Here is a 15178-nt window from a genome sequence, read left to right as displayed (position 1 = left end):
AGAAAGAAAGACTTGCATTTCTATAGCGCCTTTCACGACCACCGGGCATCCCAAAGCACTTCACAGCCAATGAAGTATTTTTTGAAGTGTAGTCACTGTTGTAATGTAGGAAGGCATTAACTACACCTGGATGTTTGTTCCTGAGCACAACCAGCCCTCTGATATTTTCCAAAGTGCCCATCTTTTATGTGAGAACCTAGATCATGACTGGCAGCAGGTCAGTCAACCATGAATGACATCATAGCTGAGTCTGATCCTGTCCTCACAAGTACTTTCCAGCATGGCTCAACGGATTTATTTATTCCTTCACGGGATGTGGGCATCTCTGGCAAGGCCCAGCGTTTATTGCCCATCCCTAGTTACCCTTGAGAAGGTGGTGGTGAGCCGCCGCCTTGAACCGCTGCAGTCCGTGTGGTGAAGGTGCTCCCACAGTGCTGACTTTGTTGTAGCGGTTTTGGTACAACTGAGTGTCTCGCTCAGCCATTTCAGAGGGCAGTTAAGAGTCAACCACATTGCTGTGGGTCTGGAGTCACATACAGGCCAGACCGGGTAAGGACGGCAGATTTCCTTCCCTAAAGGACATTAGTGAACCAGATGGGTTTTTCTGACAATCCGGTAGTTTCATGGTCACTATTAACTGATACTAGCTTTTTTTAATTCCAAATTTATTTAATTAACTGAATTTAAATTCCCCAGCTGCCGTGGTGGGATTTGAACTCGCGTACTCCGGATTACTAGCCCAGTAACTTAACCACTATGCTACTGTACCGATAGTGATCAAGAGCAGGCATAGTCGCTAATTTTTTCCTGCTCCTAAGCCGGACGATGAGTCCAATTGTAACCTGCCTCCCCCCAACTATTTCCCTGGATAAGTCAGCTTACTCAGCACGCTCTGGTAATCAAACCTATGTATGGCTTAATACTAACCTGGACATGGCTTTACCCACCAATGGAGGGAGCAAAATCATATTTTTAAATATATTAATTAGGGATGGGTACTGACATTTTACAACAGAGTTGAGGACTGTCATCTTGATCTGAAGGGTGAGACTGTAATTTGATTATTACTGTTAACCTTAATTCAGGTCCCACTCCAGGGACTTGAGCACATAATCCAGGCTGATACTTCAGTGCCGTACTGAGGGAGTGCTGCACTGTTGGAGGTCTCGTCTTTCTGATAAGATGTTAAAACGAGGCCCCGCCTGTTCTCCCAGGTGGATGTTAAAGATCCCACAGCACTATTCAAAGAAGAGCAGAGGAGTTCTCCAGGTGCCCTGGTGAATATTTATCCCTCAACCAACATCACTAAAAACGGATTATCTAGTTATTGCTGATTGTGGGAGCTTGCTGTGCGCATATTGGCTGCTGCATTTTCCTACATTACAGTGGTGACCACACTCCAAAAGTACTTCATTGGTTGTAAAGCCCTTTGGGACGTCATAAGGTTGTGAAAAGCGCTGTATAAATTCAAGTCATTTCCTTTCCTGTTCCTTCTGTCGCGGTTGCTGACAGAGTAACTAGTTGAATCCTTTTGCATGTTAGAGAATTGTGTGAGGATTTTAATATACAGCAATCAGACAATCTGAACCATGTTCTTTTAAAATACTAGACTAAAAAGCTGTATGATGTAGTTCTGTAACACAGTGTATGTCTTGATCTGTTCAGTGTATATATAAAAGGTGATTGTAAATGTTGAATTTATAATTGCTAGGAGAGATGTAAAATGCTCATAATTATTAACAGGGCTTATGAAGTCTAATCTTTTACCAGATGTTTTAGTTTGTCTTTGGAAAGTATACTTTTGAGGTTCCCTGACCGGCACGTAACTGAGCCACCCAGACCAAAAGGCCTTGGATTTCATTCATTATCTTCGCTGAGTTGGCTGATATCAGCGGGGGTGGCTGTAGGGTCACGGCAATTGACTTTAATGTTCTTGGGCTAAGAAGGGCAAGATTGGCCAGGATTGCCACTCTTGGTCGCCAACCAGCAAACCCCCTAATGGATGCATTTCTGGCCATCGGGATGAGATCAGGCTTGGATGTGATGCCTCCCACAGTCAAATGTCCTGCTCACACCCATTGTCTAAATTCCCACTTCAGGAATTGCTACTTGAGCAAGGTACCAGAGGGCAACAGGTGCCCGTGGAACTTCATCCCAGTAAAAGTAAACGCCTTCAGGATAGAAGGGGAGATTAAAGGAATGTGGCGGCGGTGGAGGTGTCAAATAAACGTGTACTTAAGCAGATACAAGCTCACCTCACTTTTTGTCCTTTTCCAGATCCCTGTGCAATGTGATTAATGCGTACTGCTTTGCCTGCAGTGGCTGCTATGACAACTGCTTCTATGTTCTGTTCAGTAACAAGATCACCTTCTTAATGGAACTGCTGATGCATCAGTTGACGGTAGGAGTCAGTACCTACCATTGATGTACTTTTATGGTGCTTGTAAAGTTGCTTAAAAACTCTAGGTTTAGCCCGTATGCTTTGCTGAGAGCGTATCTTTTATTTTTTCTTTAACTTAACTTGGTTATTTCTGAAAAAATGTCAAACTTATTCCAGGCTTCAAAATGTTTCAGGTACTTGAATTTCAGGGGTAAAAATAATTTGACCATAATCGTCCCCGATAAGGTGACGCCTTTTGACTTTCCTGCCAATCTCTTCATATGTTATGCCTCTGTTGAACATGTACATGTGTTTCTCATTTTAAAAAAAATATATAATTTTAAGAACTACTGTACTTGTAATTATGTAGCACCTTTAACATAGTAAATCGCCTCATGGGGCCTGGGAGAGGTGATAAACAAACACTGAGCAGCAGCAGCAGGAGAAGAGTGAGGAGAGATGACTGAAAGCATGGTTAAGGAAGTAGGTATCGAGGAAAGAGGTAGCAACACAGATTGGGTTTAGGGAGAGTGTTTCAGAATGTGGAGCTAAAATGGCCGAGGGTTGTAGGGCTGGAGGAGGTTACAGAGATAGGGAGGCCATGGAGAGATGTGAACACAAGGATGAGAATTTTAAAATCTAGACGCTGCTGGACATGGAGCCAGTGTAAGTCAGCGAGCACAGGGGTGATGGGTTTTGTATTCATGGTGAGTGATCCTAGCACTCTAGATGCTCAGCATCCATATTAAATACTTCCAGGTCAGGTGTAGCACAGTTAGATGTAGACTAAAGTTCCCTCTACTGTGCCCCACAAAATGTGCCTCAGTGCAAAGTTAGGAGAGGACCACTTGCTGCACCAGTGTGACCTTCTATTTCCCACACTCCTGTGGCTTCCCCGACAGAGATTGCCAATTAAAGTATTTTTGTGGCGTACACCACTGCCTGCTCGGTATTGCATTGAGACTGTCCAAACTCATTTTCTAAACCTGACTTACTTTCGCCATTCAGGCACACGGTAATTTTAACCTAACCCGTCCAGCGGGAAACTGAGAAAACTGAAGACCAGTCAGTGGAAAGTAAAATCGGACGAGGTGTAAAACGGGCAGCCGATCCAATCCTGTCAGTTTCCCACCGGGCTGGTTCGGTTAAATTACTTCCACAGTTTTGATTATAGATGCACATCAATGTTCCCGTTAAGCTGCATGGCTGTGCAGCGGTCTGGAGGTCCCGCGCAGCCGGCTCACCAGCTTTTAAATGGAAAAACCACGAATGTGCGAAAATTTGAATGGGCCGCACAGCCCATTAAAGGGACCGCACTCCCCCAAAAAATTAGGGGGAACATTGAGCCACATGTGGGCAAAATTATATTAAACATAGAATTGTAGAAATTTTGCCTGTGGCATACTAACTCTACTTTGGTGCTATCTATTCTAATCCAATTTCCTTGTTATTTCCCTATGCCCTTTAATATTCCTTTTCCTGTATTTATCAAATAGCCTCTAAAATGCCATAATTGTATTGGCTTCAAAAGTTAATTGTGGTAAAGCATTCAATACCTATTAACCTACTACTTAAAAAAAAAAAAAAAAAAAAAAAAAAATTCTAGTCTCCCCCTTTATACTTCTAGTACTAATTCTAAATTACTAATTCAGCAATAGTGAAATAATCTTTCACTGTTTGAGGGAGCTGGGGTTATTTGCTGCTTAAAAATTGTAGTTGAAAATACACATTATTTTCCACTTGGAGTAGTAAAAGTAACTTGGCATGCGAAAAATGAAATGTGCACAATAAGTTTCACCAGCCCTCTGCATATTTCATTTTTCTCCAGTAGAGTCCGTTTCCAGCCACCCACCACCTTTGGGAGTGATCTTCATATGGTCTGAAATGTTCCCTTATTATCAAAACTTGCTCCATTTTCAAACATCTGATTCTATTTTCTATGTCGTTGTCACATTCTTTCCCCAATTTTCTTCTCTTTTCTCCTGATTCTGTCTGAGGTACAGTTTTAAAGGTGCCACCAGCCCTCCCAAATGGCCATTCTTTGTGTGTGAGCCTGGACATGAAGTGTTATCAGGCTGTCGGAACATGGAGGTCGCCCAGCTGAGCCTTTCAGCACATCGCTGTATAGAGGTCAGAAATGAGAGCCCGAGCTAATTTTTCCCTTCCCTCGCCCAGGAATGTTGAGGCCGATTGTAGTAACCCCCTACTGCTGACGTGGCTGAAAGCAGTTAGCACAGCAAAGCTCGAGAGTTGTACTGTACCTGCGAATTTCTGCTCTGTATGGCTTAGTGCTACAATGGTCATTTGTGGAGCTGGCTGTCTCATTTTAAGTTATTATAAAATATCCATTCACAGCAACGTACCTGAACCAACGATTCCATGTTCCTGGGTGGTATACCCAGATGGTGATGGGTTTGACTGCAGGAATGAAATGCTGTGACCACCAAAGGGTTACTTTTCCTGATGCAAGAAAGTATGTGTTCCCCCATTTGTTTAATACCTTTAGGCAGGGCAGGTGGATTTTATGCTGCTGATAATTATAACCTACTGTACATGGTGATTGCTCTCCCTGTGTGTAAGAGGTAGTTTAACACAGCAGATGCAGCTTTTAATCTCTGACTGTGAAAAGCCCAGTTTTTCCATTCCCCCTCCTCAGGAATTAAAACCCTGTGTTTTATTGTGCACAAGACACTTTGAACATTTTCCTCTGGAGTGCTTCAGAAGCTGGAAATTCGTTCAACAAAAGCTCAGAAATTGTATCTCTTTACTACAGATTTTCTTCCCTGCTTTCCTGAAGCCACTGGCTCATGTTAGGGTATAGTTCCATGGGTGCTGATCACCATCCAAGTACTTGTTCCTCATGTCTGAGCCTTGATAGTGAATGTCAGCAGATGATTCTTTGGTGGAGGGCTCCATAGTTGATGCCAGTGTTCCTTAATGCGCATGGGGACGCGTCAATTGGGAGGTCCAGCACAAGCTGCTCACAAGCTGTTGCCGCCGGAAGAGATACCATGCATGTGCGGCCGTGCAGCAAATTTAAAGGGACCGTACATGAAAAAAATTAAAGCGAACATTGGTTGAACATTCCTAAATGTTCAAGTAAATTTACTTTCCAGACAGCAATCAGCCACGGGAGAGCCCTGGCTGAATTCCAACGCCCCCACCATAACCCAAGTGCTCTGTGGCAAAATGTAACACCTCAACCGCTGCCCTAGCTAAGATCTGCTAACTCGGCACAGACTAGTAATTAAACCCGAGGTCTTCCTGGTCTGTATGAAAGAAAAGAAAGACTTCCTTTTAAAAAGCGCCTTTCACAACCTCAGGATGTCCCAAAGCGCTTTACAGCCAATGAAGTGTAGTCACTGTTGTAATGTAGGAAACGCGACAGTCAGTTGCGCGCAGCGAACTCACCTAAACAGCAATGTGATAATGACCAGATAATCTGTTTATAGTGATGTTGATTGAGGGTTAAATATTACCAGGACACTGGGGAGAACTCCCCTGCTCTTCTTTGAAATAGTGCCATGGGATCTTTTACATCCACCTGAGAGAACAGACGGGACCTCGGTTTAACCTCTCATCCGAAAGACGGCACCTCCGACAGTGCAGAGCTCCCACAGCACTGGAGTATCAGCCTAGATTTTTGTGCTCAAGTCCTTGGAGTGGAACTTGAACCCACGACCTTCTGACTCGGAAGCGAGTGTGCTGCCCACTGAGCCACGGCTGACACACCTACTGAGCCATTGGGGAGCTGAAAACATTTATTAAACCCAGCAGTTGTAATTGTGTATGATATCCCAGTGACCGGTGTTGTGGCAGTTAGATCAGATTTTATCGTACCTGTCATGGTCCTAGCTACTGAGATTGTTGTTAAGACCTGGCCTATTATACTTCTTTTCACTAGCGTCTGTTAATTTCTAATAAAGTTAATCCTGATAAATGCAATAAGCAGAGAGCCGGGCTGATCGATCACAGGCAGGAACCTGTGATTAAAAACTGGAACAAGAAAGGTACACTTTTTTTTACTTACCTCGGCCACCTCGCCATTAATCATCGTCCCCCGAAGCGGCCGACCGCCCGATGCACGCCTCCTGCAGCTGTCAGTGTTTTCGACCGGCGCTGCTGCAGGGGGCGGAAGTCAATTTCGGGTCCGGGGCGATGCGCACGGCGATGACGTCACAATCTCCGGGCGAAGGTGATCAGGGCGCAACATCGTAACGCCGCTGCAAATTCGGCAGGCGTAGATGTCGGTGCCACGCCTGGGGGCGCTAACTGGAGGTGCAAAGGCACCCAATTTCGTCCCCCAAGAGAGTCAATCAGAAGAGTTTACCCAATGAATAAAAACACTGGCCAGTATAGTTCGGGGCCACACAGACCAGGTTGTAGCGGCAGTCTAAGGTGATTTAGCTGATCTGAATTGGGCAACTACAGATGGCCTTGGAGGGCATGGGAGAGAGGAAAAAAGACAAGAAGCCTGCTCCCATTTGCTGCCCAGTGATCCTCCCTAGAAAGTGTGCATGCGTGGACCTGCGATGCGGACAGAACAGGGCTCGGTTCTGATTCCTAAACAGCTGAACAGCCTCCCAGTGCTGCTTGTTTATGCTCACACATGGAGACAGACCACTTGGGCAAGATGCTGGCAGATAGCTGCCACTCATGGAATCAAACTGCAGTAAGGTGACTTGAGGGGAAGGGGAGAAGTCGAGCAATTGCACATAATTAGGACTAATTTTAATTTGGCTGTCTTTTCGTTGAATATTGTGAATAATGATGACATCGGGGGAATTGGCATCAGAGGGGGAAGAGCGAGAGATTAATTCAGTTGTCCGAGGCCCTAACAATCCTGCAATATAGGAATAATATTTGCAATTACTTTTAAGGAACAACAAAACTTATTTAGTCTGGTGGGTTTAAATTAAAAAGAAACTCCACTTGAAAGCCCTGTGTGTAATTTCCAGGATTGAGCTGTAGTTTAATTGAAAAACTATGTCCATGCATTGAATAATTAACCAGAAAAGCTGGTACCAAAAAGTAAACAAGGCACTGTGACTTTGATACATGCTGAGTAAATTAAATGCTAACTTCAAAGATGGTTAGCGGATACAGAAAGGAAGGAATTTCAACTCCGTCTGGAATCTTCTTATTTAGTTCACCATCAAGATCACTCATCCTGGTAAGAACTATTTCAAGCATTAGAATTTTAATTAAATGGATTGAAAACTACGGACCTGCCAGTAGTTCAGCCAAAACACTTTCCTCCAGTGAACGGACCAGTTCACATACTTAATGCCTAATTACACATGAGGAGGCTGTCCTTCAGCACTTCATCGGCGACAGAACTCGCACAAATGCCAAATAGCTGAGCATCATGCTCCAAATAGCTATTCTTTGCATAGAATTACATAGAAATTACAGCACAGAAACAGGCCATTCAGCCCAACTGGTCCATGCCGGTGTTTATGCTCCAGGCGAGCCTCCTCCCACCGTATTTCATCTAACCCTATCAGCATATCCCTCTATTCATTTCTCCCTCGTGTTTATCTAGCTTCCCATTAAATGCATCTATGCTATTTGCCTCAACTACTCCATGCGGTAATGAGGTCTGCATTCTAACCACTCTCTGGGTAAAGAAGTTTCTCCTGAATTCCTTGTTGGATTTATTAGCTCTCCCAGTCCGCTGGATTTCCACTTTGCCTTGCCTTTGGGTAAACCTTTTCTTTTAGCTTGATACCGTCTCTTTCAGAATTTGACCATGATTGCTTAACTTTGCCTTTTCAGGGTATGTACAGGTTTTGTATCATATCAGTATTCTTTGAATACTTCCTACTGTCTGTCTGTAGGTCCTGCACAATTGATTCCATAAACTCAGATAGGATAGATTTTTAATGTTTGGTTTTGAGATACTTAAGAAATCATGGGATGTGGTTCCCTCGGATGTATGAGGGAGGATGCAGTGCTTCCCTTGAGAGACTGTCATAGGGCGAGTTTGTTACTGACTGATCAGTAATTGCCTCACCAAGCAATACTGATTTTATTAAAATTCTCCCTGAAGATGACTTTCGCACTTAAGTTATGAAAGCCATTTTGCCGGCTCGCTATTTGAGGAGCTATTTGAGTTCTGAAGTGCTGCAGCAGTCTTCTGCAACAAAATTTACTTAATTACATAAAGGTTTAATAATTGCAAAGAAACAAAACAGTTTTGCTTATCTAGAATATATAACCAGTTGCTCCTGCTTTATTTATATTTACCTCTTTGAATGTACTTGGAATGACCTTTTTCCTGAGAGTTAGTGAATTTGTCTTGTTAATACTTATACCTTCACTTCCCAGATGCCATGGTTAATCACTTCTGCAAACCTTTGGAGACCTCGGCAAACAGCCTTGAATTCTGCTGTTGACCTATTTGCCTCCATGTATTCATGGGCCTGGATTGCAGACGAATATTCACTGGTATATTTTACCCAGTTACATGTTGAATTAGGCAGTGCTTATAAATAAATAAGCAACAATAGTCTCCAGCCGTGTAATAGTCTCCTCGTAACTGGTCTGTAAATAGAGAGATGACATTGAAGTCAGCTTGGTTGAACTGGAAACTCTCCCACCTCTGGGTCAGAAGGCTGCAGGTGCAAGTCCCATGCCACAGTGTGTATTAAAGGCTGATAATCCAGTACTGTCTTAAAGCAGTCCTGCATGCTGGAAGTTCTGTCCTTAAAATGTAGCATTAACTGAAGTCGTATTTGCTGTTTCTGATGGCAATATCCTGGCCAATATACCACCAAAAACACGATCATAAATGAAAGTCAGTCTTCTCTTCACCTAACTGCTTTGTAAACATAAGAACATAAGAAATAGGAGCAGGAGCCAGCCATTCGGCCCTCGAGCCTGCTCCGCCATTTAATGAGATCATGGCTGATCTGATTTTGGCCTCAACCCCACTTTCCTGCCCACTCCCCATAACCCTTGACTCCCCTGTTGCTCAAAGAAAAGCATCTTGGGACATTTAGTTAAATGACTACAAAAGTGGAAGAAGTTCTTGTTCTTGTGCATCTTCTTAGTTCAGTATTAATACATTTTTTTTTTAAATAACCAAGTCACACAGTTTGGGTGAAACTGAGACAAAGGAGTCATCAGTATTATTAGTCCTGGCTGATGCATACAAAATTAGTCCGAGAACCACACGCAATAATCAGCTTACTTTGAACTCGCGTTATGTTGTAAGGTTTAAAAAAATTGCAGTGAGAATATTTAGAGTTACGCTGAATTAATCTTTCCTATTTTTGTTCTCATTTTCCACCTATCCAATTTTGTTGCTTCCTCTCCTGAAAGCAGTTACTTGTGTTGGGGTATGGGTCTGCAGATATACCCTACCCTTTGGTAGTCAATCTTCACCAGCTATTATTGCAGAAAATGTTTTTTAATGAGTATACCGCATCAAAATAATGTGCTGGTGAGTCAATAATTGCAAAAATCTGATGACCGAGAGAATTTGACCTCGGAGATGCTCAAATTCCTTCGGAGGACATCGTAGAGTGAAGGAGAGAGACTCTCTCTTTAAAAATACTTAGAGTTACACTTCTAGTTATATAGCCAAAGTGTGTGGCCATTAGATCCCTTAATTTGTTGATGATCGTGTGAATTGAACAGTTCACAAAGGTAATTGCAATATTTATGAGTCCTTTAAAAGTTTATAGCCAGATGGCTAAGCGATTGAGCTGGGTGGCCCGCTGATACCTGGGGGTGAATTTCTGTTTACACCATTTTTCCGAGGTTTCTGCGGCTGTTCCACCAAAGTTACGACAGACGACCAAGAGAACCTTCCGGAAATTCACTCCCCATATATTTTTGGGATTGTTCCGACCTGTGAACTAACGATTTGAATTTTAAGAGGTGCATGCTAGTCTTTAGGAGCAAGTGTTGCATTGGTCTTTTGAGATTGGTCCAACAAAGTAACGAGACATGGTGTCAGAATGGAATATTTACATATCTTGTGTTTCATTAGTCAATGAAGTAGGCTTCTCACATAGTATTGGCTGTCCAACGGGTAAAAGGACTTGCCACAGTGTTTTTTTTTGCATCAACACATCATCACAGGTTGTGAATAATGGATTCATGTTCTCTGCTGTCGCGTGTTGGTAGATTCCACATTTATCTGTAAGCCTGACCGATCTAATCAAGAGGGTTTAAAGCACTAAATAACAACAGAAGACGCTGGAAAAACTCAGCAGGCCAGGCAACATCCATGGAGAGAGAAATAGAGTCAACGTTTCAGGTCGAAACTCTTCTTCAGAACTGAGTTTTTCTAGCGTCTTCTGTTGTTATTTTGGATTTCCAGCATCCGCAGTATTTTGCTATCGTATAAGGGTTTAAAGCACTGTTGGGTAGATGTTGTCCACAGCCTTTAATGGGCAGTAATAAATGAACTCTCTTTGGAATTTTTTTTTTTTTTAAAAGAGACTATCTTTTTTTCTTTGGCATAACAATCGATGACAAATCAGATAAGCAGATTAGGCACTCTGCAGCCTTCCGGACTCAATATCGAGTTCAACAATTTCAGATCATAAGCTCGGCCCCCATTTCATTTTTTCGTGTAATTTTTTCCACTCCTTTCCCCCCCCCCTTTTCCTTTTGTTTCTCTCTCACACCTGGCAGCTATCTTTTGCCCTGCCAGTACACTTTACACCTAATCTCAGCCTATTACCATCTCGTCTAGCTTCTAATCTCTTTTACTTCTTTTGTTTCTTTTATTCTTTTGTCCGATCGCAGCCCTGCCTTCGATCTTGTTTCTTTTCTTTCCAGTTTTGAAGAAGGGTTCGACCCGAAACGTCAACTCAAATTTCTCTCCACGGATGTTGCCTGACCTGCTGAGTTTTTCCGGCATTTTCTGTTGTTATTTCGGATTTCCAACATCTGCAGTATTTTGCTATCGCAGAGTACAACATCAGTTGTGTTGAAAGATCCAAACTGTATTGCAGTTGGTGATAATGTTTTCATCTGTACATTATTACCTCTACGTGATTGGGAAATGTAAGTTGGAAAGCTACCACCATTACTTGCATTTATATAAGCACATTATCGTGGAAACTTCTCAAAATTAATTACTTTGAAGTGTAGCGACTGTTATGTAGGCAAATGTAATATATTGTGCCAGGTTAGTGGATCTGCCTTGATTCTGCTTATGGCGAGCCGGAAGACGTTTTTGAGAGACCGGTAAAGTTATTAGATAGTGATGAAGTATTTTTTTTTATTTGGTTCAGATTTCTCAGGGACCAGTAAGAAAAGCATGACGGGCACATTTAGACTGAGACGTGATAGACTCAAGACCCCATAGACTAATTATTGTAATGTCATATGTTTAGAGCAATATTAATTCATTTTTGTTCTCTGGAGCAGCTATATTAATTTTAACTACAACTTTTTACATGTTTTAATAGCCTTTAATTTTGCCATTATCTGAGGTTAGCAGATACTTGGATCCCAGCTCCCTCCGGCTAACCTGCAGTGCTATTAGTTCTGACAGCAGCAATATTATTGGAATTCTACAACAGTTATTAATGCTGACACCTGTCCACGAAATGGAGGGCGGTCAGCTTCTTCTCCCCACATATATTTAATTCACTTCTTGTTTCACTTTTCTTTTGTATTCTTCCTTTAACAAAATTTGCCAACGGGCATTGTGGATAACTTGATTCCAAATGGTAGCATAAGGAACACTGAAATCTGGCCTTAAGTAAAACTATCCCTTGAATTCAGGCGGTTGGCTGCCTGCCAAATCTACAGCTGCCTGCCTCTGATCAATGAAGTGTGTAATATATTGTACATAAATGGGAAGGAAAGTCTAAGGAAATATTCAAAACATATATTTATTGTGAGAATATGACATTTTTAATCTCCGCAGAGGCCCACTGCATTCTCCAGCCCAACAGGCATAATGTCAACAACTTGCATTTATACAACACCTTATAATGTAGAAATGTGTCCCAAGGAGATCACAATCAGACAAAAATAGATGATCAAATGCTTGGTCAAAGAGGTGGTTTATACGGAGGGGGTTAAAGAAGAAGGAAGATGTAGAAAGACGGAGAGATTTAGGGAGGGAATTCCAGAGTGTAGGGCCGAGGCGACTGAAGGCTCGGCCGCCAGTAGTGGAGCAAAGGGAGGCGAGGAATCACATGGGGCCAGAGCCGGAGGGACGGAGAGTTCTGGTGGTGTTTATATCGCTGGAGGAGGTTACAAAGATAGGGAAGGGCAAGATCATGAAGGGACTTAACCACGACAATGAGAAGTACAATGGCATTCTACTCATCAAAAGGCATGTTGAAAACTGTGTTTTTATTTCTATTTAATAGCAGGAATAATAGCAATCCTTCAGTGAACATTTTAAAGAGGAGCATCACTGTAGGGGAAATGTGTCCTGTACAATGTCTTTGCAAAATCAATCAGCAGTTAAGTTGTCCCATAGAGTTGTGAAAATCAATCTTTTGTTAAAGCACATACATGTGTTTCACATATGGATCCTCATTTTGTATGTCTGCAAGTAACTGATGCGTTCTGCATAGTTTGGAGTCCGTACATATTTTTTAAAAATTTCTCCTTTCAAGTCTCGCTGTTATGTACATAAGGGATAAGTACTTGACAATTCAAGTACTTCATCCTACTCTCTAGCGTCAGTCTTTTAAGATACCTTTTATTCCCCACCCCCTTTCAGCTAAAGAGTGAAACCATTAAGATGAAGCACAGACCATAAAATGTTAAAGGAGGGCTTGCAGCTGGCTTATCGTCCCAAATTTAAAGGATCTGTATGCTTTTGGAACAGATGCTTCTCATTGTGTGTACGAAAGAGACAAGTCTCTACCTTATTAAGGTCATAAAAGAGGAATGAGGAGAAATTATGTTCAGGTGTCTGAGAGAAAGAATTAGGCATCTTAAGTGATAGGTCTTGCAAGCCAGTCTAAAGAACGGCAAAAACCAGCTTGACAATCTTGATGTACATTATACTATCTGATTTATATTGCCATGGTAATGGATTGTTAAAAGGTTCACTTTTGTAATTTGGTCAGTGATGGATGATTGCGAATCCAACTAGCCACCGATTTGAAAACAGAAAACACCTTCAGATGTGCGCACTGAAAAACTGTAAATAGACAGCAGATAACTAATTAAAATCACAGAAAGAAAGACTTGCATTTATAAAGCGCTTTTTACGACCTCGGGACGTCCCAAAGCGCTTTACAACCAATGAAGTACTTTCAAGTGTAGTCACTGTTGTAATGCAAGGAATGGAAAAATAAGTTTAAAGAAATGCCAAATGAACTTCAGGGAGTAAAAGATTAACTTGAATAAGCTGCTCTACATAATTTAGGCCTAAATAGGCTTTTTTGGGTTTAGTCAAAAAATGTAAACCTAACCTGCAGATTTGATCCCTTAAGCTTCATGGTGGCAAGCTTGCTGTAAGGATGGGCAGTACTGTGTCAATTTACAATTCAGGGTACTTTCACAGTTTTGTTCTCTGTTGTTTGCGCTGCACGTTATTAGAATTGACAATTCTATCCCTGTCCAGTGGATGTTGGCAGAGCAGCTCATTCAGAGGAGAGCCAAGAGAACTGGCAAATGAGAGCAGTAGAACTGCAAGGGAAATCAAGAAAGGTCAAAACAAGACAGAGTACAGATTAACCGAGCTTAAGGGAAAGTTAAGATGGCCTTTATTGAAACCAGGGGGAATTTTTAAAAAAAGTTTAATGTTTGAAAGAGAAATAAGAGAAGCTGTTAAAGGAAGAAAGAATGGAACCATTTTAAGATGATTTAGTTAGAAGTGAAGACTAACCAAAAAGCTGCATTCAGCTGCAGAATGAGTAAGGGACATTAGGACAGAGCAGCTGTCAAGAGATGGAACTGAAGTACACGTCAACAAAATGGAAACATTGAAGGAAAGCTTGAGGTGCTGTCTCCATGGCAAGTTGTTCAGGGAAAGGAGAAGAACTGGGTGCCTTTTTCATCACAGTTTTATCATAGGCAAGTACTTGGGTGGGTTTTGATGTTAATACCCATTATCGTGCATTTCAATATCTGGTGAATTTATGTAAGCAATGTGACATGAATCAGTCATTCATGAAAGAAAGACTTATGAAATAATACTCAGCGGCCTGCGGGTGGCGCTGTCCAGGGAGAGTATAAATACTCTGGCACGGGCCCAGCTTGCGCAGGACATTCTTAACAGGGACTAGTGAAGGACACAACTAGACCTCCATGTTGTAACACAGTTGATTAAAGCTTTGTTTAACGCTTAGACCAAGTGCCTAGTAGTTTTCTTATGTCACAATGAATTACTGATCAAGTTCAAAAGTAAGGTGCTTTAAACATAAAGGACATGCAATGTGCGCGGATGCATCAAAAATAAACAGTGTGGCAGAGTGGAAAGGGGTAGGCTAGAAGGGGAAACCCATAAACAGATTTGCTGGAGGCCGCAGCAAAACCTTATGGCTGTTTCTGCTATTTAGCAAATGCTATCCATTAAAAGTCATCAGATTTTGAAAGCCTGATGTTGAGAGGTAGCTGAGAGGTCCATTTGCAGTGTGGCTCGTTCCTGGGAGAGGGGCAACACTAGAAGGACTTCCATGTATTGCCCTCCCATTTTTAAGTTTGAAATCTGCAGGTTGGTTGGATCCGTGGAGCAGGCAGATCCGACAGTAGTTCCAAGGGCCCGGGAAAAGGTGATGACAGCGGGATCCACAACAGGGTAGGTCAGACAGTTCAGATTGAGGAAGGGTCATCGACTGTGCAAGTCGACAACAACAACTTGCA

General features: G+C 42.3%; 1 protein-coding gene across 4 annotated transcripts in view; it reads left to right on the top strand.

Annotated features, from left to right (window-relative positions):
- The window catches only part of scaper (S-phase cyclin A-associated protein in the ER), a 339292-nt gene that overhangs the window by 253127 nt on the left and 70987 nt on the right, over positions 1–15178 (top strand). For all 4 annotated transcript variants that reach the window (XM_085972324.1, XM_085972323.1, XM_085972325.1 and 1 more), the window contains one exon: positions 2278–2401. In XM_085972324.1, the coding sequence (XP_085828450.1) occupies positions 2278–2401 (124 nt within the window). The remainder of the gene's footprint in view (positions 1–2277; positions 2402–15178) is intronic.

Source organism: Somniosus microcephalus, chromosome 32 (assembly GCF_052327205.1).
Source record: "Somniosus microcephalus isolate GS21.2 chromosome 32, FLI_Smic_1.0, whole genome shotgun sequence".
In the NCBI taxonomy this organism is placed as follows: Eukaryota; Metazoa; Chordata; class Chondrichthyes; order Squaliformes; family Somniosidae; genus Somniosus; species Somniosus microcephalus.
This window is presented reverse-complemented; position numbering and strand designations above follow the sequence as displayed.